The following is a 24,447-nucleotide window of genomic DNA, read 5'->3' as shown; positions in this document are numbered from 1 at the left end:
CCACCCGTGCGGACTCACAAGAGGTCGTACCACCAGTAATTACGCAAATTATAATTTTGCGGGTTTCATTTTTATTACACGATGTTATATTCCTTCACCGTAGAAGTCAATCGTGAACATTTGTTGAGTACGTATTTCATTAGAAAAATTGGTACCCGCCTGGGATTCGAACATCGATGCATCGCTCAACACGAATGCGTCGGACGTCTCATCCGTTTAGGCCACGACGACTTCAATTTAATAAAAGCGTCTTAAAAAACAGTATACGGTTCTAACAGTGTGGCGGTAAACGTGGCTGCCACCATGAGCGTCGTGGCTGGAGGGCTCAGCTCGAGCGGGATCCGCGTCAACTGGCGCCTGTACACCGCCACCGCGGTCGAAGCCCGGCTCTCCGTGCGCGGCCTGGGGCTGCTTAGACTGCACCTCTCCCTGCCCATCGACAAGCAAGAGATCTTTGCCGCCAAGTGAGTATACGTGGGAGTGGGAGTAAACGAAATGCGGTAGGCAGCGGCTTGGCTCTGCCCCTGACATTGCTGAAGTCTATGGGCGACGGTGACCACTCACCATCAGGTGGGCCGTATGCTCGTCTGCCTAGAGGCAAGCAAGGGCAATAAAAAGAAAAAAACGAACAAAAGAAAAATCTTCCAATAAGTCAGTGAAGCTCTCTCCGAATTTTTTTTTTAAACCTAGGCTGATCGTCTTGAGTTACCATTTCAGCGTAACCTTAACAAGTAGGTGAGCTCACGGGGCTCAAACCTGCCGTTGTTAGTCCGAATGTTGTTGTTTGGAACTTGTTTATATTATATGCAAGCTTATCGTGAAAATTTCGTTAGTGAAATTCAAGTATCTATCAAACGTCTTTTTGTTTTATCATGACTATAACCACACATTTTTTCATACTAAGTGTAATTTTGTATGCCTCATTTGGTGCAGTAATCTGGGCATAAATTGAATATCAAACAGATATGTTGCGATTAATAATATTACCACACAACACTTTAAATGATTTTACCATTGTGCCGTACACATAATTAAAATAATTTACAGTCAACTAAGACTCTTCTCTTAATGGTCAGTAGCCACGAAAACTCTTAAAGTATTCAAAACGTCCTAAATAATAAAAAAAATAAGATAAAAGATATATGATAATAAGAAACGGGAAATTAAGCTGAAAAAGTAGCTTTGATTACATACAGAATTCCACCCCAAACCGAAATAACTGAATACGTTTGCATTTCATTACATAGACAATGGAAACGTGGCCCATACAGCCAAATCTTATTAAGAATATTTCCACAGATAATCTTGTAATGTTTTCAATTTATTGATTGGCACAAGATAGAATATAGCCTGTGTATGCAAAAATCAAGATACATATGGAGTCTAAAGAACAAACTTGCTAAATTAGAGATGTATTCGAAATCGATCCTTAAACCTTTGTAATACAGGTCGGAATTGATCATACTACACGGCGACAAAGAAATACAGCAAGGTGGATTGAACAAGAACAGAATAGAACAGAATACTTGCAGTTGGTCAACTTTTGACAACGCTGTAGGGATTAAAGTATGCGCTTCCTATCAGGTATGCCTTTTTGTTTTTTTTTATATAAAACATTTATCCCTTTAGGTTTTCAGCAAAAATATTAAAACGTGTACTGAAAAACAATAGAGGTAGACTCGCACGGTTCTAAGATTTTGTCGCGAGTTGGTATACAATACAAAATCACACGCTACTTGAACGATGACGTCATTGTTCAAAATAATGCGATCTCTGTCTACAGTTAAAACGCTTTCAAATAAATTATTGCTTTCGGATTCGCGATGAGCGTTTTTAATAGATTTATTAAATTTCATAAAAATATATGTGGAATTTTAACATATAACTACACTGATAATAATTAATACTTTAGCGAGATGACACTGAAACCCAATACGCTTGAGTTCAAGAGTCATCACTATCAATATAGACAAAGTTCATCGTCATCATCATCGACCCAGAGTCATCGACTTAGCCTTCCCTAATTTGTGCCACTAATCAGATCATCCTAAGTTAAAAGTTATTTAAACATGTCCTGTCGTAATAACATACCGATCCAATACGTTAATTGTTACATTATAGTAATTATAACTTGTTACTTTTATGAAGTATATTTTGCTTTAATTTACAAGGTTACTTTACAAATATATTGGCAACATTAACAATCTTTTTAATAATTTAATAATTTTTATATCTTAATAATTTAAATTTGATAAAAAATTTTTTATTAAATCTTAATAAATTTTTTTTTATCAAATGAAATACTATACAAATACAAATAAAAAAATTGTAAACGTGTGCTTCAAAAAAATGAGACGAAATCTAATGATGTTTTGCAAACTATGGGATATTCTAATAGTTTTTTTTCTTACAGTTCCCAAACATGACAAATTTAAGAGACGCACCATACTTCCTAATGAGTGGACCGGCCAAATACATTCTGTCCTTAGAAAAAGCCGATCCGTCAGCTAAAACGTATGCCCTTGAATACAAGTGGGATAGGAATAGTACAAATGACGTCATAAGTTTCTCATTCGATACTCCTGATAGTCAAGTAAGTTACATTTTTTTTATTTATTAAAAATAAAACTGCCTAAGAAAAGAAAAGATAATATTTGCGTTAACAATTATACTTAACTAGATGACCCGGCGAACTTTGTTCCGCCTTAGAGGCAATAAATGAGCAGACTGATTTTATCAAGGTCAATTTTTTATTTGGATAATTAATGTAAATTAAAAAATCAAGTATTTTAATGATATTTTATTGGCCATGTATTTTAGTAGTTATTATTATTATTATATTTTCTTGTTCTTTTTCAGTCCTTTCACTCGCAATGTTTCTAATCTTAGTTGCATTACGGATTAGTCGGGAAAGATTTGATCGTATTGGTCGCGACATGGCTTTCTTAATGATTACCTATCTCGGCACAATAAACCAATAGAAATTCGAAACAAACACATCAACCAGTCAACTTTAAAATTCTATTATAATTAACCATAGACTACATTACGTTTAGCTGTCAGTTGCTTTTTGTTATTCCATATCAGTTGTGTTTTGTTATACCACGTTGTCTATCACGTCCCACGGGAACGTTATAAAAAGTATCCCATGTCCTTCTCCTGGTTCTAAGCTACCTCCCCACCAATTTTCAACCAAATCATTTCAGCCGTTCTTGAGTTATAAATAGTGTAACTAACACGACTTTCTTTTATATATATAGATATAATAGTTATTAATAATACTTTTTTTTTTGTCTGGGAAATGAATGTTTTGGTTAAACGCTTCCTTCAAATCTATTCAATTTTTTCATATTCTTGTCTAAATTTGCATCCGTATACTAACTGAAAAAAATAATTGCAAAAGTTTTCCGAACATTCTTGGGACACGTTCAATAAAACATCTATACTAATATATAAATCTACAGTGGTTTTTATGGATGTTCCGTTATAACTACTGAACCATGCATCCGATTGACTTGAAACTTGGTATCCATGTAAAAAATACATGTACTTAATGGATAGGCTAATATTTATATGAGTGTTGGACTCCCTACACCAGAGAATCTTTGTGAGGGTGAGAATTAACAATGTTAATTTTAAATGCCCAGCGAAGCAGACGGGTACAGCTAGTGTTCAATAATTCTTTAATTTCGACAGGAAAAGCGAATGATTAATGCAGCTTTAAGCTTATCGAACACGTCGAGTACGGCGGTGCTGTCGTTCCAGTCGGCCAAAAGCACATTAAAAGCTCAGGCCCTGTACAGGAACCAGCAATACGATAAGTCGTTGGAGGCGAGTTTGGACGTGGACGGGCGGAAACAGTTCGACACTAAGATGTCGGTGAAGCGTTACAACATCAAGAACGGCTACGTTTGGATACCGAACGCGTACTGGGTCGTCGACAACGATCGCGTCGCAGAACTTTCTGGTAATATATATGTGGGATTTTAAATTCGGGGTGGGCCAGTGAAACACTCGATCACTTCACAAAATCACGATTCTTTATTTGGTCTTAATATAATCGTCTTAAGTTACGTCTTTCGTCTTCCGGGTTACAATGCGTCTGAGCGTCGTCGCGTCCGGAAACTACTCCCGTGTTGCTTATGCAATAAACTATATGTTCCGCATTCGTTCGCCTCCTTTCTTACTTCCTAACACGACATCTCCTATCTCTCTCACTCAGTCATGCTCCATATCTGTCATTCCTCCGTATCACTTTGTTCCGTTGCTACATATATTATTAAACTAGCGGTCCGCTCCGGCTCCGCTCGGGTCTCTAACAAAAATTTCAACGATATTTGACGTTGTTTTATTTAAAAAAATAAAAGAACACTTATTGCGACATAACTATATATAACTATATATATGCTGTCGCGACACTTTTTGTAAATAATAATGTGTTCTACAAAGTCGTAGTACATTATTTTATTCTATCATCAATAGTTTTCGCAGGGTACACGATGTAAAGAATATTTTAGGTATTTTTTTTACACCTTGGGTTACATTATTGGAGAGTATGATCTCTTGTAAGTCCGCGCGGGTAGGTACCACCACCCTGCCTGTTTCTGCCGTGATGCAGTAATGCGTTTTGGTTTGAAGGGCGGGGCAGCCGTTGTACTATACTGAGACTTTTGAACTCATATCCCAAAGTGGGTATCGGCATTCACGTTGTAAATGTCTATGGGCTCCGGTAACCACTTAACATCAGGTAGGTAGGCCTTGAGCTCGTCCAATCACCGAAGCCAATAAAAAAACCAAATTTGAACAGGATTAACTGCACTTAGACATATGACTAAATTAGTAACGTATATCAGTGTGCTTAGTGCGAGTGCTTTAACGTTCTCGATAGCGTAAAATTTAACTCTAACTATCTAAGTAAGTTAAGTATGGTGTTGGAACGTTTCGCCTCGGCGACCCGTCGGTCGGGCGTCCTCGGGGGGGCGCCGCGTGTCTGGTTGTAGTGTTGACCGTGGGAACCCCACTACTCTGACCGGGTTCTGACCCCGGACGTCGGGTGTAAAAGTGCATGGGAGTCGTTTAGTCCGGTAGGGTCCTAAAATTCCTTGGGCCCGCGGTCTGCTCCCAATACCTTGCAGATCGTCAAGTCCCACTTAACTCGCGCGCCCGCTAGGCGCGGACCTCGTAGGAGGTTCGGCCCCTGGCCCTACAGAAAAAAGGGTGCGTGTACTTATGTACGCGCGTAAGAAGTAATATTTTTTTTTATATTTTTTTTTTATTTATTTAAATTTTAATCAATTTGAAAAAAAAATCGATTAAACAAAATCCTCAAACACGCATATTAGACATCCCTTTTCGTACGGTTCGGAAAGTTCACCTGCGGCTATATTCAGACTCGCCAAGTTACGTCGGTCGTATTGTAATGAGCGATTTAGTGGGCAACTTCATTCTGTTAATTTTGTGTCACGGTGCGCGCGCATCGTAAAATTTCACTCTCATCAATTTTTCATAACGCGCCTAAAGAAGTATAACTTCAAAAAGGTGTCGGAAAGTTTGCCTACGTTTGCCGCCAGGGGCGCTGTTCCAACTGCATACCAATTTTTATTAACTTTCACGCTATCGAGAACGTTAAAAAAGTCGCACTACGGCCACTATTGTTGTCACGTAACACGGGTATTTCCTTATAGGCGTCTTCAAAGTCAAATCTAAAGGCGGCGTGTCCCAGTGCGACATAACAGTGGACTTCCAAACGAAACAGCTGGCCAGTCGCCTCACTGGCTACTACATACTGAACGGCCCCACGCACGGCGCCAACCTCAGACTTGACTACCGGTTCAACAAGAACTCGAACCAGACGATCAAAATGGAGGGCCTATTCACGGAGAAAGCGGCCGGTTACAGACACGACATTTACGCGGAAGTCGAAATGCAATTCACCGCCTATCCCGTATACAATTTTTATTCCGTCTTCAAGAACGTTGTAAGTATATTTTTAATACGCATTTCAAACGTATGTATGTTCACTGGTGGTAAGACCTCTTGTGAGTCCACGCGGGTAGGTACCACCGCCCTGCCTATTTCTGCCGTGAAGCAGTAATTCGTTTCGGTTTGAAGAGTGGGGCAGCCGTTGTAACTATAATGAGACTAGAACTTGTATCTCAAGGTGTGTGGCGCGTCTACGTTGTAGATGTCTATGGGCTCCAGTAACCACTTAACAGCAGGTGGGCTGTGAGATCGTCTACCCATCAAACCAACAAAAAAAAAAAATTTAAAATTTAAAATTCAACTAAAAAATGAAAAATAAATAACGAAATGATATGAATAATAATAATGAATAAAAATAATAGTTTTAATAAAACTAACAAAATACGCTTTTATAGGAAATCCAACTAAAAAATAGGAAATAAATTTTAATAAATTTGATTTAAAAATAGTGTAAGAAAAATGATGTTATTGTAAAATCAGTAATGACAGCAAGCACACCCCCCCCCCCCCCCGCCTCTCCGTCCCCCTGCTCACATACCTAAGGCGTAGCCAACTAGTTCTGCGCGTACAATAATCTAACAACGATTTGCAATAGAGTTCCTTAAAAATGTACATCTCGACTGATCGAAACAAAACAAAATGATCTTTAAATTTAATAGCATAAGATTTATTTTAGCTCGTTTTATGCTTCGAAAAAAAAATTCGTTTCAGAAAACTCAAAGTCACGTCGACATTGGCTTCAACGTGAGCTCGTCGAAGAAAGAGAAGGAAGATCCATCGTTTGTACTGAAGTTCATTCGAGTGGATAAGCCCAATGGGGTTAAAATCGACACTGGACTCAATTTACGCCGACCGAAGACTATCGATGTTAAATTTCAATTCGAAGGGGTAAGGCAGTGTTGCCATGTTTGGCAGGACCTCTTGTGAGTCCGCACGGGTAGGTACCACCGCCCTGCCTATTTCTGCCGCGAGGCAGTAATGCGTTTCGGCTTAAAGGGTGGGGCAGCCGTTGTAACTATACTTGAGACCTTAAAACTTATCTCAAGGTGGGTGACGCATTTACGTTGTAGATATCTATGGGCTTTTTTTTTTTTTTTTTTTTTTTTTTTTTTCTCGGGGGGAAATCCTCATGGACTACCTTCGCCTAGGGAAAAGCGAAGGGGCGTGCCGGACTCCTACCGGCTAAAACCACCCCGGTGTCCACCCACACGTGCGCGCAGGGCCGCGGGAATCCAAAATTCTTCCGCAGCCCCACACCAGTGCTGGCCCGGTCTATCCAGGCCTCGTCTCCTGCACGGAGTAGTGAGGCGTTCAGCTACTCCGTGCATCGCCTCAGAGGCACGCGCCGACACCCGCATGCGCCTCCGTCTCAGGTCCATCGAATAGGGGGCGAGGGCTTTCCCAAGTCCCTCGCCCCTGGACCCATTCATGGGGGGCGGAAAAGGGCATTGTCCGCCCTTGTCCTGCGCCCGGTGCGTCTTCTGCGGCCGGGAAAGGGAGTCGAGATCTCCCTCTCCCGTTCCGCAGTTTCCTTCTGCGACATCACGTCCTCGCAGAAGGACACCACCGCGTCCCACGACTCTGCGCTGCCGACCATCCTCCGCACTACGGCCGGCAGCGACAGATCGCTTCCTACTTCATTTGTGAGGACACGGCGCTGCTCCTCCCAAGCTACACACTCGGCGAGCGTGTGTTGCGCCGTGTCCTCCCCGCAGTGGACGCAGTGGTGGCACCGAGCGTCCGGCTCCCTGTCTATGCGGCACAGGTACTTGCCGAAGCAACCGTGCCCCGACAGCACCTGTGTCACCCTAAAGGACAGGGATCCGTGCCTTCTCCCGAGCCAGTCGTCGAGTACTGGCCGGATCGCCTCGACGGTTGCGAGGCCGGCGGTAGGGCGCAGAAGCCTTTGCCGCCATTCCGCCACCAAGGCCAGACGGAGCTCCTCTCGGCGCAGCGCGATCTGCCGCTGCACCAGCCTCGAGCCCCGTGCCCGCTCTTCCTCGCGCCATCGATATAATGACGCGAGTACTTTCGCCTCTAGGTCCCAGGGCGGGGATCCGGCCAGGACGCAAGCCGCCTCGTAGGAAATCGTGCGGTACCCGCGGATTACTCTGACGGCCATCACCCTCTGCGGCTTACGCAGAATGGCGAGTGTGCTGGCCGTCATGTCCATCGCCCACACAGGGGCCCCATACAGGGCCATGGACCGCACGATTCCCACGTACAACCGCCTACAGGCGGCGCTCGGGCCCCCCAAATTGGGAAGCAACGTTGAAAGCGCGCCCGCTGCACCCATCAGCTTGGGCACCAGCCGCCGGAAGTGGGGCCCGAATTCCCATCGGCTGTCGAGCACCAATCCCAGATACTTCATGGTGGACTCGACAGCTATCCGGGTCCCACTTACCACGATGTGTGATCCCGGCGCCGGCGCACGTCGGGGGCCATGAAACACCATAGCCTCCGACTTGTTTAGGGCCACCTCCAGGCCCAGGCGCCGGATGCGGTTCACCATCAGTGACACCGCAGCCGCGGCTATCAACGTCGCTTCCCTGTGCGAGCTCCCCCGGGCAGTGACAAGCGTGTCGTCCGCATAACACGTCAAGTTGGCGCCCGACGGGAGCTCGCCTCTCAGCACCCAGTCGTAGCCGATGTTCCACAGGAGCGGTCCCAAGACCGATCCCTGTGGAACACCGCACGACATGAGGTGCCGACCGGCACCGTCACGTCCCCGATAAGTGACGCATCTACCCTCCAGATAAGCCCCTACCGTGCGGCGGAGGTAGGGAGGCACGCGATGGTATTTCAGAGCCTCCCGAATACAACTCCAGGGTAGGGTGTTGAAAGCGTTGGAGATGTCTAAAGACACCGCCAGTACCACCCCACCCCAGATATCTATGGGCTCCAGTAACCACTTAACACCAGGTGGGCTGTGAGCTCGTCCACACATCTAAGCAATAAAAAAAATAAAAAAAGCTCTCCTTGTTTCAGTGTCAGCTTCTTTAAATGTCATTATTGCCAGAGTTGAGCTTTTAATAAACTTCAATCTTTATTTACACACGTGTTCTGTTAATTGCATTACAAAACGGAATGAGATGAAATTGTTTTAATTCGAATATCAATCTATTGATTATGTTGTAATTAAAGTCTATAAGTCAAAACGAACGTATTTAAAAAAAATACATCAAAAATCAAATTAAAACCAGATGAGATTTAATTAAATAAAGTCCTAGTAATATAGTAAAAAGTTACTGAGACTTCAGTTACATATTTTGGGAGAACCCGAGAAGCTATGAACTCCTATCTAAATTGGACTGCTTTCAACAGATCGGACCGAAGTATACGACTTTAGCGCTTTTGAACTTCAATCCCAAATCAAGAGAGATACTCGTATCGGGATACCTGTTCCTACCCCCCGGGGCTCAACTGTATCTGGACTCTGAATTGAACATGACCCTGCCCACGCTGCATCCTTGCAACATCAAAACGAAAGTTCACGAGAAACAACCTAATGAATACCAGGTAAGGTCCGTTTTTCTCTGGCGATCCTTAAGTCCATAGATCCCGCTTTTTAACAGTATATTTAAGGGCTCTTCATCGAACATAATTCTACCGTATATTAAAAGGAAATAAGGTCAATTTTACTCTAACAACTATTTAGCGTTTGTTCGACTTTTGACATAAACCATACGATGCTACATGAAGACAATTACTTTTTACGTTTACTGGTGGTAGGACGTCTTGTGAGTCCGCGCGGGTAGGTTCTACTACCCTGCCCATTTCTGCCGTGACGCAGTAATGCGTTTCGGTTTGAAGGGTGCGGCAGACGTTGTACTGTTAAAAAGTGAGACCTTCGAACTCATGTCTCAAAGTGGGTGGCGGCATTTACTTTATAGATGTCTATGGGCTCCGATAACCACTTAAAGCAATGAAAAAAAAACTGTTTGTACCAGGTGAATTCTGTTGGCATATGGTTCACGGGCGTCGACTTCAATGTAGACGCCTTATACCAGGACCAATCCAAGACCAACATGGCGTCGCATCGTCTGAAAGCGATGATAAACAGCAACCACTTCAAGAACATAGCCGTCGACGGGCGATTCACTCAGGACAACCGACAAGTCACTTTTATAGGAGTGGTGAGTACTCCAATCTTACCGACAGAGGGCGGCTGTGGAGCACGCTCGCGCTCCGGCCGGTCATTGACCCTTAAGGGGGGGACTACACTGGGAAGTACCGCCGGTTTCTGCGGGGTTTCAAAGAACAGTAGATTGGGGGGAATAGAGACTAGAGTTAGAATAGGGACAAATCTGGATGTCACAATTACTTTTGTTTAGTTGTTAGATTTAACTTCGTTGAACTGAAAATGACTTTTATTTAGTGTTTAAGAATATAAAAAAAAAATTTAGTCATCAAAGTTTTGTAACTCATTAAAGATATTAAACAGTTAATTACCTAAAGGTACCTACCTAACAACTAAATAGTGCTATTCCTATCCAAAAAAAAAAGCCAAGGTGAATCGGGTCAAGCTACTTTTTTCAGTTTTTGTGTATATGTATTTTGTAATGGACTATGTATAATCGCGAATATATGAAACGCATCGTATATAAAAATTTAAGCCTCCAAAATCATTTTAATCTAAATTTTATTGTATTACCCTAAGAAAAACCATTGAAAATTTGTCTTGGTTTTTGAAAGGGTCCCGATTCCCCCAATCTACATTACAAAGGAAATATTACAAAAAAAGAAAAAATGTGACAAATACAATAGGAATATAGGAATGAGACTTCAATCTTTTGTCTCGATATTAATAGCGGCGAATATTAACTTCAATAACCACTTAAAGACAGGTCAGCAAAATAGCTGTGACCTAATTTCTTAAGATCGCGTTGATGTTGACCTGGGACCAGGTAGTATATGGGTCAAGTATCTGAGGCAAAAAAATAAACATAAACCAACATTGAAACTATTAAAATTTCCATAGGGTGAATACAACGGAGACATCTACAGAACTCTAATACGTCACGTCGTGCTGTCGGAACAGAATTTCACGACGTACGCCGAATTGGACGTTAATGAGAAGGCATACAGTTTCGATTTGAATGCCGATTTGAACAACAACACAAGCGTCAATCTGGACATACACATCGACGAGTGAGTGTTTTGAATTGAACTAACGGAACATATATTTATTAATTATGGGACGATGCGGAGGGGTACCCTAACCGGGAAAAAACGTCCGTAACGTAAGATTTTAATTAGTAATGCACACAGTGTGTACGACTTAACTTTGTAATAACGTAAAAAAACATATTTGTTTATCATTCATTGACCACGATCTCAGAGGGTTCGTTTGCGCAATACACTAACTCTTAAGCAAACAACCGTGAATGAAGTGTACCACAATAAGTTCGCACGTTACCGAATGATCGTGGGTTGTTGCGAAACGTCCAGCAGCCATCAGTAACAGCTCTCCTCAGGATATACTCAATTAGAACCTTGCACGAAAACCATAAACTAACTAAGATTTTGAGCTGGTCCCTCGTCTCTGCGCTGGTACCACCGCCCTGCCTGTTTCTGCCGTGAAGCAGTAATGTGTTTCGGTCTGAAGGGTAGGGCAGCCGTTGTAAGTGGGCTGTGAGCTCGTCCACATATCTAAGCAATAAAAAAATAAAAAAAACACGCAAGGAAGAGATACTAAGATTTAAATTTTTGTAGCTTAAGGGACGTCCAGATCTCGTACCACCGCTGGCTGTACGATCACCAGAAGCGGCTGAGCGTGGCCGTGAACTGGGACGCTAACCGGAACCCATCTCAGAAGGTCAGCGTCGACGTGCAGCTCGACAACAAGGGTCCCTGGCACCACGCCGCCCACCTGTCCCTGTACTACCCGGGCAGGATGGTTACCGGCGAACTCGAGGTCCTGCTCAGAGGTCGGTTTGAGTTGTTTCAGAAGTTCAACTTCTCTAATGCTAGAGCCATTTGTGGGCACACACAAATAATCACAACCATCCAGCATATTTCTGCAGCGAAGCTCTACTGTGTTCCGGTTCACAGGGTGGGACAGCTGTTGTACCATAGAACTAAGATTTAGATCTCATGTCGCACGGTGAGTCGCAGTATTGCTGATCTATATGCCGCTTTCTAATGGTGGCCATTTAAGCACAGGGGGACTAAGCAAAATAAGTTAAAATCTTTGATGACCTCAAGTCAAAATATCGAGGAGAAAAGATTATTTGATTTAAGTCGCATTTCAGTTAATACTTGACATTTATGTTCATAATTAAAGGTGCGTCTTATTTGGTATTAGTATCAACCGTGCTCGTAGAACTCGACAAAGAGTTCGACGTGCAACGTAACCTAAACATCAGCTCGCTGAGTTTCTCGTCGGATCTTCTCAGCGGTTAGCGATTCCGATCCGGTAGTAGATTCAATCGCGAAGCAGCTGCTCTTGATTTGTTAGGTCTCCTTTGGAGGCGCTCGGGCAGCTGTTAGCAAATCCCACCCCTCTTGACTGAGCCTTTGCTCGCCCACCTGTCCTGGTGAAACTGGAAAGGCCACCAGTAATCCCTCAATCATAAAAAAAACCATTGTATTTGAACATTAGATTGGTTCTGTCAATGGCACGTCCGCATGGGCTGGGCTCACGACGCCAACATCCTGTGGAGGGTGAAGATGTACTCCGAAGCGAAGAATGAGACTGTCTACGCGCTGCTGTCCAGCCTGAGCACGCCCTTCAACGGCTGGAGGGACACCAGCTTCAACGTTATGTAAGCACCAGTACTCACCAGGGATAGACATAAATGATCATGTTTAGTACAACCATCGGTTTTTGTGATTCGTACAACATATGCCTATTTCGGCCGTGAAGCAGTAATGCGTTTCGGTTTGAAGGGTGGGGCAGACGTCGTAACTAAAAAAAAAATATAACATCTGGGACAGCTTTTAAGTGATGCACTTATTGTCATAACGTCAAGCTTTTTTTTATTGCTTAGATGTGTAGACGAGCTCACAGCCCACCTGGTCTTAAGTGGTTACTGGAGCCCATAGACATCTACAACGCAAATCCGCCAGCCACCTTGAGATATAAGTTCTAAGGTCTCAAGTTCTCAAGTATAGTTACAACGGCTGCCCCACCCTTCAAACCGAAACGCATGACTGCTTCACGGCAGAAATAGGCAGGGTGGTGGCACCTACCCGCGTGGACTCACAAGAGGTCCTACCACTAGTAAGCTTCACGGTTTTGGACCTCTGAAGGTCTCTCATTCCCAAGTCGTGAGCGAGAACCGAACCGCGACCCCTGGACCTCCCGTGCTCTGCCGACAGGTGGCGCTACCACGACAACCTCCAGGCCATCAACGGTAGCATGAACTGGCAAGAAGACTACCTATCCTTCAACCTGCTGGCCGACTATCTGTTCAAAACGAACGAATTTTACGGGGAAATAAACGCGGTCGTGAACTCGACTATACCGACGCTACCCAAAGCGGCCGCCATCGCCAAGCACAGAGTTATCTGGAAGAAGAGTGCCGACACGTTGCTAAGTTTTCAGGTTAGTTCACACCTGCATAACTCCTTTTGTTTCTTGTATTAAAGAGATTTTATAAAAGACAATAAACAATTTAAGTTTATGATCTAATAACGATACCTCAGCAATGAAAACCTTCAAGAAACATGAGCTCACCTACTATAGTAGAATTATTTTTTCGGTGCAGTTTGGGTCATAAAAAATAGCCCGGCTAGGGCGGTGAACATGTTGCGCGGGCGCAACGTCATTATCGATAAAAACAAATGAGTATCGAAGGCAGGTACACGGCGGCGGGGCGGTATACGAAGGGTGGTGAGACATTGTTATGTTATGAGTCATTTGTTGTACTTACCTGCAAATTATAGTACATATTATGTAGAAGAGAAATCTGTTTTTATGCATTCACTCTCTGAATTTCTTTAGTGACATAATGGCTACTCCTTTGTTTTGTACCAAAACGGTAGAATTTATTCACAAAATATTTGCACGTGTTCTTATCAACAATGTGTTAAAAAAATTCACTAAAATGAAAATAGATCTCGAAAAGTTACAAAGTGCTAAATTCTACCGTTCTCGTTAACTTGCTGCGGCGATATGTGGTGTAAGTGTTCGATTAGTGATTTTTACTTTCATTTTTATCACTAACCCACCAAATGACAAAACTAAATATATTATCGATAACGCTTATCAAAAACAATAAGGCGCATCACTATGCCCGTCCATAAGGGTCGTGAGTGGAAGAGAGAGGGAAATATTCGCTTCACCGCTCCGATTATTTATCACCCAAACTGCACGGACAAACTAATTCTACTATAGTTCGGTGAATCTAGTATGACCCCTCGAGGTCACTCGAATAGGTAGGAAAAAAAACAACATTCGGAGCCTCGATCTACCGAGCAATATCACCCAAATCTGTGGCAACAATTCCATTCAATGTGCAATTTCATTTCCAGTATAACGAAGAAGGTAAACTTATGATCAATTCGTCGTGGACCCTCGACAAGGGAGAGAAGCAGACCAACGTCACCGGTCGGGTCACACTGCTCACGCCCTTCCAAGTGAGTGTAACTATTCATTACAAATTTGTTCAGTACTTCTATTTTCTTTGTTGATTCTAACATAAATAGGCTTAGAGGAAATACTGAAGGCCCATTTTCGTTTGTTTTTTTTTCTGCTATAGACATTGAGGAGCGTTAGTGTTATCAAATATACAGGGTGTCTTGAAACTCAACGTTAAGCGAATCCGAGGTTTCGGGCTAACTAGTACTAGTTCAGAGAAAGATCAAAACAAACTTCCATTTCACTCGGCTAAGTGATAATATGTATATTTAGGAAAATGTAAAAAATTTACGCCCTATATCACACTTAGACACTGTGATCATAAATTTCATATTTTTTCAGAAATATATATTTTATTGTTACCCGATAATTAATTTAGTACAAAAATTAAAAAGTTTTATAAATATATAATATGACGAAGAGGCTGTTTCCATGGTGTTCTTAAAATAATGACGTCAGCGGCCATTCTTTTCATCATTATCAACGCCTTCCACAGTGCCAGTAATTGACTCACTTTTCCAATGAATTCCATTTATTCCATTTCAAGTGTACAGCGATAAAAACAGAGAGCTCCGCCTCGGTCGGCTGCTCGAGTCGGAATATGTTGTGATGTGTATTATCTATGGTGTTGTGCGACAAAAGTAATTCGTATTTATAGTAGAATAGTAGGGTAGTTTGTTAATTAATTTTCCTGAATACCGTGATAGACAATTGCTTAATTGAGGAAACAGTTAACTCTAACTTGGTCAATGAATTGCGTTTTCCGAAACAGGGCTACACAAAGGGCTTCCTCCGCACCGAATTCCTATTTGGACACAAACGCGACATCCACGGAATCACGTATCTGGACCTAGAGGAGAAAGTCCTGAAAATATACGTAAACGGTCACATGAAGAGGATCACGAACTGCATGCTGGTAGTCAACGTGACCAGCCCCACCACGGAAATATCGCAGACGACGGCCAGGTTCGGCTTCGTTGAAGCGGACAGGCATTTGGTCGCTATTGTGGTCACACCAAATACTACCACCGGTGAGGATTCTATCAAATACTCACACAAGTTCACCTAGCCCCCCGAACTGGGTTTCCCCCAGTTGTGGGAACCGGAGAATGATACGCATAGTGCTTAAAATATATACGTCTATATATGTGAAGCAAAAACTTTGTACCCCTTTTTACGAAAATTGCACGGACGGAGGAATATAAAATTTCCCACACTTATAGAGAATATAGAAGAGTGCAAAATGTAATTTTTTTTTTTAGGTTATGCCAAAAATGTACTTTAAATCAATATAAAAAACAATTAATATTATTTATGAATAGTGTAGTTTTCGCAAAATCCGCACCTTTAAAATTGAAGTGGCTTAACTAAAAATTTTAAGAAAATGAGTTTTATACTTTGAACTACATACTTCTAAACGTGTCTTCTATCATTTTATAAAATTGAATTATTAAAATTAAAAATGAAATTCTTTAAACTTTAAGGTATTCGTGTTAAGGCTTAAAATATTAAAATAGAAACTGAAAAATTACAATTCAATTCAATAACATCTTTGGCGTTTATCAAAAAACAAGAATTTCGGATTAAGCCACTTCAATTCTAAAGGTTCGATATAACGTTAGTAAAAAATCATCGCCATTGAAATTTGATGTTTCTGTACGGTAGACAGACTTACTGTTGAGGACATTGTGTGTCTGTAAGCTTAATTAAAGTTATCGTTAGCATTTTGTGGGGGATGGTAAGGGGCATTGCGCGTCCCCACGTGTGGCATCGTTGTGCCCATCAATGCCGCAAGCACAATTCGTGAGCACATAACGCCTCTACCAAGTCAACCTTGAGTTGTACCTACCCGCACGGTGTAATAAATAAATTCAATCGACATATATATATATGATTTATTAAACAGGTATCGAAGTTTTCTTGAAACTCCTGTCGCTGCAAGATTTCCACGTATTTGGGCACGTCGCACTCCCCATACAGTACTTGAACAGAGCCATGGTCACCGCGAAGAGAGCCCCGCAAGAGGTAAGTGCAGTCTTTTAACAACATTTCTATTTTCATTTTCATATATAATAAAATCATACCAAGATTTGCATAGTGTAATAAAAATCAAACCCGCAAAATTAAAATTTGCGTAATTACTGGTGGTAGGACCACGTAATACGTTTCGGTTTGAAGGGTTGGGCAGCCGTTGTAACTATACTGAGACCTTAGAACTCATATCTAGAAGAAAAAAATACACACACACTCACACACACTCACACGCTCACACACTAACACACACACTCACACGCTCACACACTAACACACACACTCACACGCTCACACACTAACACGCTCACACACACACGCTCACACACTCACACCTTCACACACTCACACCTTCACACACTCACACCTTCCCACACACACACACACCTTCACACACACCTTCACACACACACCTTCACACACACACCTACACACACACACACACACCTACACACACACACACACACACACCTACACACACACACCTACACAAACACACCTACACACACACACCTACACACACACACACCTACACACACACACACCTACACACACACACACACCTACACACACACACACACACCTACACACACACACACCTACACACACACACACACACCTACACACTCACACGCTCACACACTAACACACACACTCACACGCTCACACACTAACACGCTCACACACACACGCTCACACACTAACACGCTCACACACACACGCTCACACACTCACACCTTCACACACTCACACCTTCCCACACACACACACACACCTTCACACACACCTTCACACACACACACCTTCACACACACACCTACACACACACACACACACACACCTACACACACACACCTACACAAACACACCTACACACACACACCTACACACACACACACACCTACACACACACACACACCTACACACACACACACACACACACACACACACACCTACACACACACACACACCTACACACACACACACACACACACACACACCTACCTACACACACACACACACACACACCTACCTACACACACACACACACCTACCTACACACACACACACACACACACACACACACCTACACACACACACACACACACACACACCTACACACACACACACACACACACACACACACACACACACACACACACCTACACACACACACTTACACTTACACACACACACTTACACTTACACTTAAAATTACAATTACACTTATACACTTTCAGTTATAAACTTACATACAGCTTCAGTATTTGGCTAAAGTGCTATGTCAACAGTGCATTTGATACCTATAATTCGTTTTATTCACACAGGTCGATTTCCGAGTGGGATGGAACAAGATGGACTTTGGTTTCACCGCAATATGGCACTGGAGGGCGATCGTCGATTTTGTATATTTATACAAACTTTACACACCGTTGGAGGGTTTCGAAGAGAACGGATTGGTATTCAAGAACATTTACGGCAACGGACTGGACACAGAACTATCGATTCGTCTGTCCAAACACAAGGTACCAAAAGTATCGAATTTTTTTGAAGTTATATTTCTTTAGGCGCGTTATGAAAAATTGATGAGAGTGAAATTTTACGATGCGCGCGCACCGTGACACAAAATTAACAGAACGAAGTTGCCCACTAAATCGCTCATTATAATACGACCGACGTAACTTGGCGAGTCTGAATATAGCCGCAGGTGAACTTTCCGAACCGTACCGAGAATTACCGAATTTATACGATGTTAAGAAAAGGGATGTCCAATATGCGTGTTTGAGGATGTTACTTAATCGATTTTTTTTCAAATTAATTAATATTTCAATAAAAAAATATATATATATATAAAAATAAAGTATAACTTCTTACGCGCGTACATAAGTACACGCACCCTTTTTTTATTAATTGCTTCTTTTATTTCCTTTTCAGTTCGGCATAGCGATCCTGCTAAAGGACAACGGCAAGGGCTTAGTGGACGTCCTAAAGGACAAGATTCAAAACAAATTCGACATGAACTCCGACGTGTTCTTGGAAGACTTCGACACGACCGCCAGGGTGGTGGTCGACACTCTGTACTACCCAACGATAACATTCCACTCGCACATCACTAAGGTACAACAGTTATATTTTTTCAACTGGAGAAACATATTTTTTGTACAGTCTGTTCCATGGGGAGTGCTCTGAGGAATTGTTTGAGATGATCCCCTCATCTCCTTTATATCATCGCACCTCCCGCCATTGGAGCAGAGTTCATCCATATCATCTGGAACCGCGGCGTTCATCGACAATGCGTTTCCAGAGGTCTTTTTGCCACGCACCATCCGGCTATGGAATGAGCTCCCCTCCACGGTGTTTTCTGAGCGCTATGACATGTCCTTTTTTAAAAGAGGCTTGTGGAGAGTATTAAGCGGTAGGCAGCGGCTTGGCTCTGTCACTGGAATGATTTCAAACTCGATGAAACGAAAAAATAAGTCCATAAAGACACAAACACATCTCGGTCTCCTCTTTATTCTTCGTAGCATCCCCACTATCGTCTACTAAACATTGTCCATATGTATGCTCCTGCGTAGTGGGATAGCCAGTATATCTATATCTTATTAATAAGTTTCAATTCTACCGTGTGTGACTTGCACACACACACACACACACACACACACAGACACACAGACACTTTTTTTTTAAATATTAATTTTTACAATAGGTATTTTAACGTAACAATTATTGCAATATCGAAATGCCCGGAGCGAGCAACTCATTCCCACTTATGTTTGGTCCTCAGTTTGTGGGGCCGGAGGAGGAGGAGATCGTCCAGGCAAACGCAACGCTTCATCTACCGGATAAACCGCCTATCGTCTTAACCGACGTATTCGTACTAGAGGTCAGTTGTTCAATTACGATATTTATTTCAAAAACATTAAGATTCAAAATAAAATAAAAAAAATCTATAATAATAATAGTAAATAGAACTTTTTTTAATAGGAATCAGCGTTCATAAGCTAAAAACTGTTTTCGAATAAGTTTAAAGTTTTCGTGACGTGTGTGTTGTGTTATCCATCGACATTTATATTTCGTGATAAATCCTATCAATTTTTTTAAGAATATTTACTAAGGTCAGTAAAGTTAAAACAGCAAGCGTGAAACGCGAGATTTAACTGTGGAAGTAGTTTTTAATTACGTTTACAAACAGTATAAGTGTTTCTTGAATAATTAGAGATCGATAAAAGAAATCCGATTTACTCTTGTTTTTTTTAACGGCCCGCTAACGAGACCTTTAAGCCATTTGCTCCTGTCAAGAATAACCAAAAAAAATTTATGCACGTGTTTTTCGATGTGTAGTATTGTGGTTTTCTTCATTTTTCATCCTTAAATCAGATTGCTCTTGTAATAGGGAATGCTGTGTATAAGAGATGCGACATTTTCAACATTTATATTATATATATTTTAGATAGAAAAATATATATATATTATTTTTAAATACTTCCTTAAAATATTGGAGCTACTCGTTGCTAACGCTCGCGCTGGCCTGTAGCAGGTATACTACGCGCATGCGTTCGAGTGCCACGCGTTCACTCTCGCTCTGTTTCTTTCTAATATGGTAGCATTAAACGTTTAACGCAACCTTGTTGGAAGTCGCATTAGAAGTTTCACTTCGAAAAACGATTAAATGTCAAACATCGTTCGCAGACGTACACGACAATGAGGAACACGCTCAACCTGATAACTCCATTCGAGGCCGTCAGAGAATTAAAGTCCCTGTACACGGTGGACATCATCCTGGGCGAGAGGTTCAACGTCACTTGCCTGGTCCTGCTCTACAACGGAACATACTGGCACGAGGTACGGGCCCGGGGACAGCAGCGCGGACAACCGACCGAGTTGAAAAGATCCTTACAACACGACATACTTTTTTTTACTGCATAAATGGATGGACGAGTTCACAGCCCATCTGTTGTTAAGTGGTTATCGGAGCCCATAGACATCTACAACGTAAATGCCGCCACCTTTAGATATGAGTTCTAAGGTCTCGAAGACGTCCTACCACCAGTAATTACGCAAATTATAAATTTGCGAGTTTGATTTTACTCCTTCACCGTGGAAGTTAATCGCGAACATTTGTTAAGTACGTATTTCATTAGAAAAATTGGTACCCGCCTGCGGGATTCGAACACCGGTGCATCGCTACATACGAATGCACCGGATGTCTTATCCTTTAGGCCACGACGACTACTAACTACTACTACTACCACCCGCGCGGACTCACAAGAGGTCCTACCACCAGTAAACCTTTTCCATCCGTGTTACAGATATCATACAAGATATATTACGAGTTCGAGGAGGGCGAGGACGCGACGTACCGCTCGTACGTGGCGTCGGTCGGTATAGCGACGCCGCTAGCCGTGCTGCCCGCGCTCGAGAGCCGCGTGTCGGCCAGGCTCGAGGACGCGCTGTGGAAGATGTCCGCGGACATATCCATGCCCTCCTTCACCATCAACGCGCTGGCGAACCTTGAGGTATCATCCGCAATCTGAACACATTGCATCCGTGCAAACCAATTTCCACCTTAACGCATTAACATTAGAGCATTAAGCATTAGAGCATTAAGGCATTGAAACTTGCCCCTCCTTGACCATCAACGCGTTGGCGAACCTTGAGGTGTCATCCGCTGTCTAAACACATTGCATCCGTGCAAAACAATTTCCACCTTAACGCATTAACATTAGAGCATTAATTAGAGCATTAAGTGTTAGGACATTAACGCATTAAAATTTGACCCTCCTTCACCATCAACGCGGTGGCGAACCTTGAGGTAACATCCGCTATTTAAACACATTGTATTCGTGCAGACCAATTCCTACCTTAACGCATTAGCATTAGAGTTTAAATTTGCCCCTCCTTCACCATCAACGCGGCGGCGAACCTTCAGGTATCATCCGCTGTCTAAACACATTGAATCCGTGCAAACCAATTTCCACTTTAAGGCATTAACATTAGAGCTTAAATTTGCATATCGGAATTTATTAACTCTGAGCTCTGTGAAGAACTTAGATAATTCTAGCATTAATATTTATTTAAACTAGTGTTCGCTCAGTAGTGAAAATTCGACTATAATTAATTTAAATTATAAGTTTGAACATTATTGTCTGTTGTATCATAGACCTCTATAATAACAAATTTCGCCTATAGGTATAATAACCGGCAAACTTCTTGAGCATTTGTTAACGTAGTGGGGGTAAGTTTGCGCATGGTACACTCACGTGCAAAAACATTACTTACTCTGCGTCATAATGCTATTAAATTATTAAAATCAACATATGTATTTATTTTTATATTTATTAGAACATCAACAAAACATATAGGTTAATAATTGTAATAATTTAATCTTGGGGTAAAATAGATATTCCTTCTATTAAGTCAAAACTAGAGCTGTTGCCAGGTCTTGGTTCAGTTGAAGCGAAGCTGGTATTTGTAATTTTTTTTTCGTTATCATAATCTTGACCATCATCATCATCACTGTTTTCATCACCCGAGTCGCTATCATCGTGATGAGTCGACATAGGGCTCATCGGCGTAGTTTACAACTCGGTCGATTCAGTCTTCTTTTTTGTCTATAATTAATTATTTTTTGAAGATATTCGATTCGTAGTAATCGAATGTTACTTTTTTCATTTACCAGCTTCCGGTTATTTTCTGTTCTTTTTTTCCATCTGAAGCCTAGCTCTTTCATAATTCGTCGTAAGCTTCATTCCGAGCCATTAAAATTTATATCTTCTTTAAATTTTTCGAAGCCTTTCTACGGTACGGAGTTTCGCTACTTGTTATGTAGTTATTATGATTACATCTTTTTATTACAGATTGAACGAAACTATCCATTCCGGTAACTTTCTTCTTCCCTGATCTTTTCTTACCCGGAGTCCGAAACACGGCGAGCAAGCCAGAGCCTTTAGCTTCGTTAATAATGCACCTAACAGTACTCACTGATGTTTTTGTTGCTTCCAAAGTCTGTTTTAATTTTTCCATATCATTCTTCCCCTGTTTTATAATGAAGCAATATACGTCGTACACAAATTTTCTACCCTTTCTTTTAAGTACTACACCAGTTTGTCACGGCATAGTGTATGTTTTATAAAAAATCAACAAACACTCAACAAATAGCAATGGCAACAAAGTCCACAAGCAATTATAACAAATAACTTAACGATTAATAACGATAGACTTTCCACTGTACGCAAGCGTACATTTGGGAGCAAGCGGAACGAGGGCGCGGTGCGGGACGCAAGGTTCGACTGATCTACCAATAACGCGCTCGATACGATTTCCCCTGCCGTCGCGCCTCACCCTCACCACCAAAGTGATCTAAAATTCGGTTCTGCGCAGTCAAGGTCATTTGCTCAAGAAGTTTGCCGATTACTATAAATAATATTAATTAAAGACAAACAATATTAATCTATTCTCAATTGGACCACAAAGTTTAACAATAAACAAAAGAGTATATATGAGTGTGTATATCAAACACATGGTAGTGTGTGTGATATTTTTTATAATCGATTTTATGTATTTTTACACGTTATACATATAAAAAAATTAACATTCTGGACTCCTTCTCTATATTCTCTATAAGTGAGTCGTCTATTGTCAAAGGTAGCAATCTGTGCATTTGGACAAAAAAATGTTATTGATATGTCAATACAGATTGATTTGAATATAATCGTCTCTTTCAATGAATACGGTTCAAAACCTGCGTTAAATAAAGGTTAGTACTTAACCTGTTATTTATCTAAGATGTCGTTCAGAAGAGTTTTGTGACTGCCAATGGAATACAAAGTCAATAATTCTTTTTTCTGATTTACCAATAATTGTCCAAAAGTCACATTGCCGGCTTTGATAATAGTCGACTCAAGTGTGGGAAATTTCATACTGCTCCGTCCGTTTTGTAAAAAGTGATACAAAGTTTTTGCTTCACGTATTAATATATAGATAATAATACTGTGTCCGGTTATCCGTGTGCTCGGCCCGATAACCGGTTCGACTATCACCGTATAGCTCTGTATACGCTTCCAGCTGGACGACCCGTTCGTGGAGACTTCGGGAAGTTTGAATTTAACATCCGTCTACTTAGAGGACTACTTCATCAAAATGGAATTCAAGAAGGATTTGTCTGACGTCGAGAACATGATCGCTGGTGGGATACAGATCCAGCAGGGCGATCAGAATAATTACGTGAGTCAAGTTTTATATTGTTTGTCTCAATAGACAGGCTGGTGGTAGGACCTCTTGTGACTCCGCATGGGTAGGTAGAACCACCCCACCTATTTCTGTCGTGAAGCAGTAATGCGTTTCGGTTTGTAGAGTGGGGCAGCCGTTGTAACTATACTGAGATTTTAGAACTTGTATATCAAGGTGGGTGGCGCATTTGCGTGATGTCTATGGGCTCCAGTAACTACTTAAGATCTTCCTCTTTATCGTTCTCTTATTACTGAGGATTGCGAACGCACGTGTGCAAGTATTTCCATGAGTATCCGTCCGCTGCGAGGTATGCCGAGCTGATAAAGTCTATTAAAATAAAAGACCCAAACTTGAAGCGCATTTCCCGACGATATGTGTAAGAGGGGAGTGAGCGAAGAAATGATACCCTCTCCTGGCTTAGCCTTTGCTCGCCCACCTGTCCTGGTGAAACTAGAAAGGCTTCCAAGCCACCAGTAATCCTTCCTTCATAAAAGGTCTTCTTCTTTCAACCGTGTGACGTCATTTAAACAACAACAAATGACCGATTAAGCATTAACCAAAAATTATCCACATAATATGACATCATGATATTCTACGGCAATACCACCACAGATCTAAGA

General features: G+C 41.9%; 1 protein-coding gene across 2 annotated transcripts in view; it reads left to right on the top strand.

Moving 5' to 3' along the window:
• The window catches only part of LOC101743290 (uncharacterized), a 90,123-nt gene that overhangs the window by 24,934 nt on the left and 40,742 nt on the right, over positions 1-24,447 (top strand). The window contains exons 19-39 of one of the 2 annotated variants that reach the window (XM_038021068.2): positions 279-464; positions 1,449-1,584; positions 2,414-2,593; positions 3,697-3,967; positions 5,685-5,977; positions 6,694-6,870; positions 9,307-9,501; positions 9,933-10,118; positions 10,964-11,133; positions 11,698-11,912; positions 12,587-12,749; positions 13,306-13,531; positions 14,461-14,565; positions 15,339-15,597; positions 16,473-16,591; positions 17,926-18,123; positions 18,533-18,715; positions 19,383-19,481; positions 20,288-20,440; positions 20,908-21,114; positions 23,663-23,821. In XM_038021068.2, the coding sequence (XP_037876996.1) occupies positions 279-464; positions 1,449-1,584; positions 2,414-2,593; positions 3,697-3,967; positions 5,685-5,977; positions 6,694-6,870; positions 9,307-9,501; positions 9,933-10,118; positions 10,964-11,133; positions 11,698-11,912; positions 12,587-12,749; positions 13,306-13,531; positions 14,461-14,565; positions 15,339-15,597; positions 16,473-16,591; positions 17,926-18,123; positions 18,533-18,715; positions 19,383-19,481; positions 20,288-20,440; positions 20,908-21,114; positions 23,663-23,821 (3,880 nt within the window). 2 annotated transcript variants of the gene reach the window in all.

This window comes from Bombyx mori, chromosome 28 (assembly GCF_030269925.1).
Source record: "Bombyx mori chromosome 28, ASM3026992v2".
In the NCBI taxonomy this organism is placed as follows: Eukaryota; Metazoa; Arthropoda; class Insecta; order Lepidoptera; family Bombycidae; genus Bombyx; species Bombyx mori.
The sequence above is the reverse complement of the archived record's forward strand: the minus strand, read 5'-3'. Positions and strand labels throughout refer to the sequence as shown.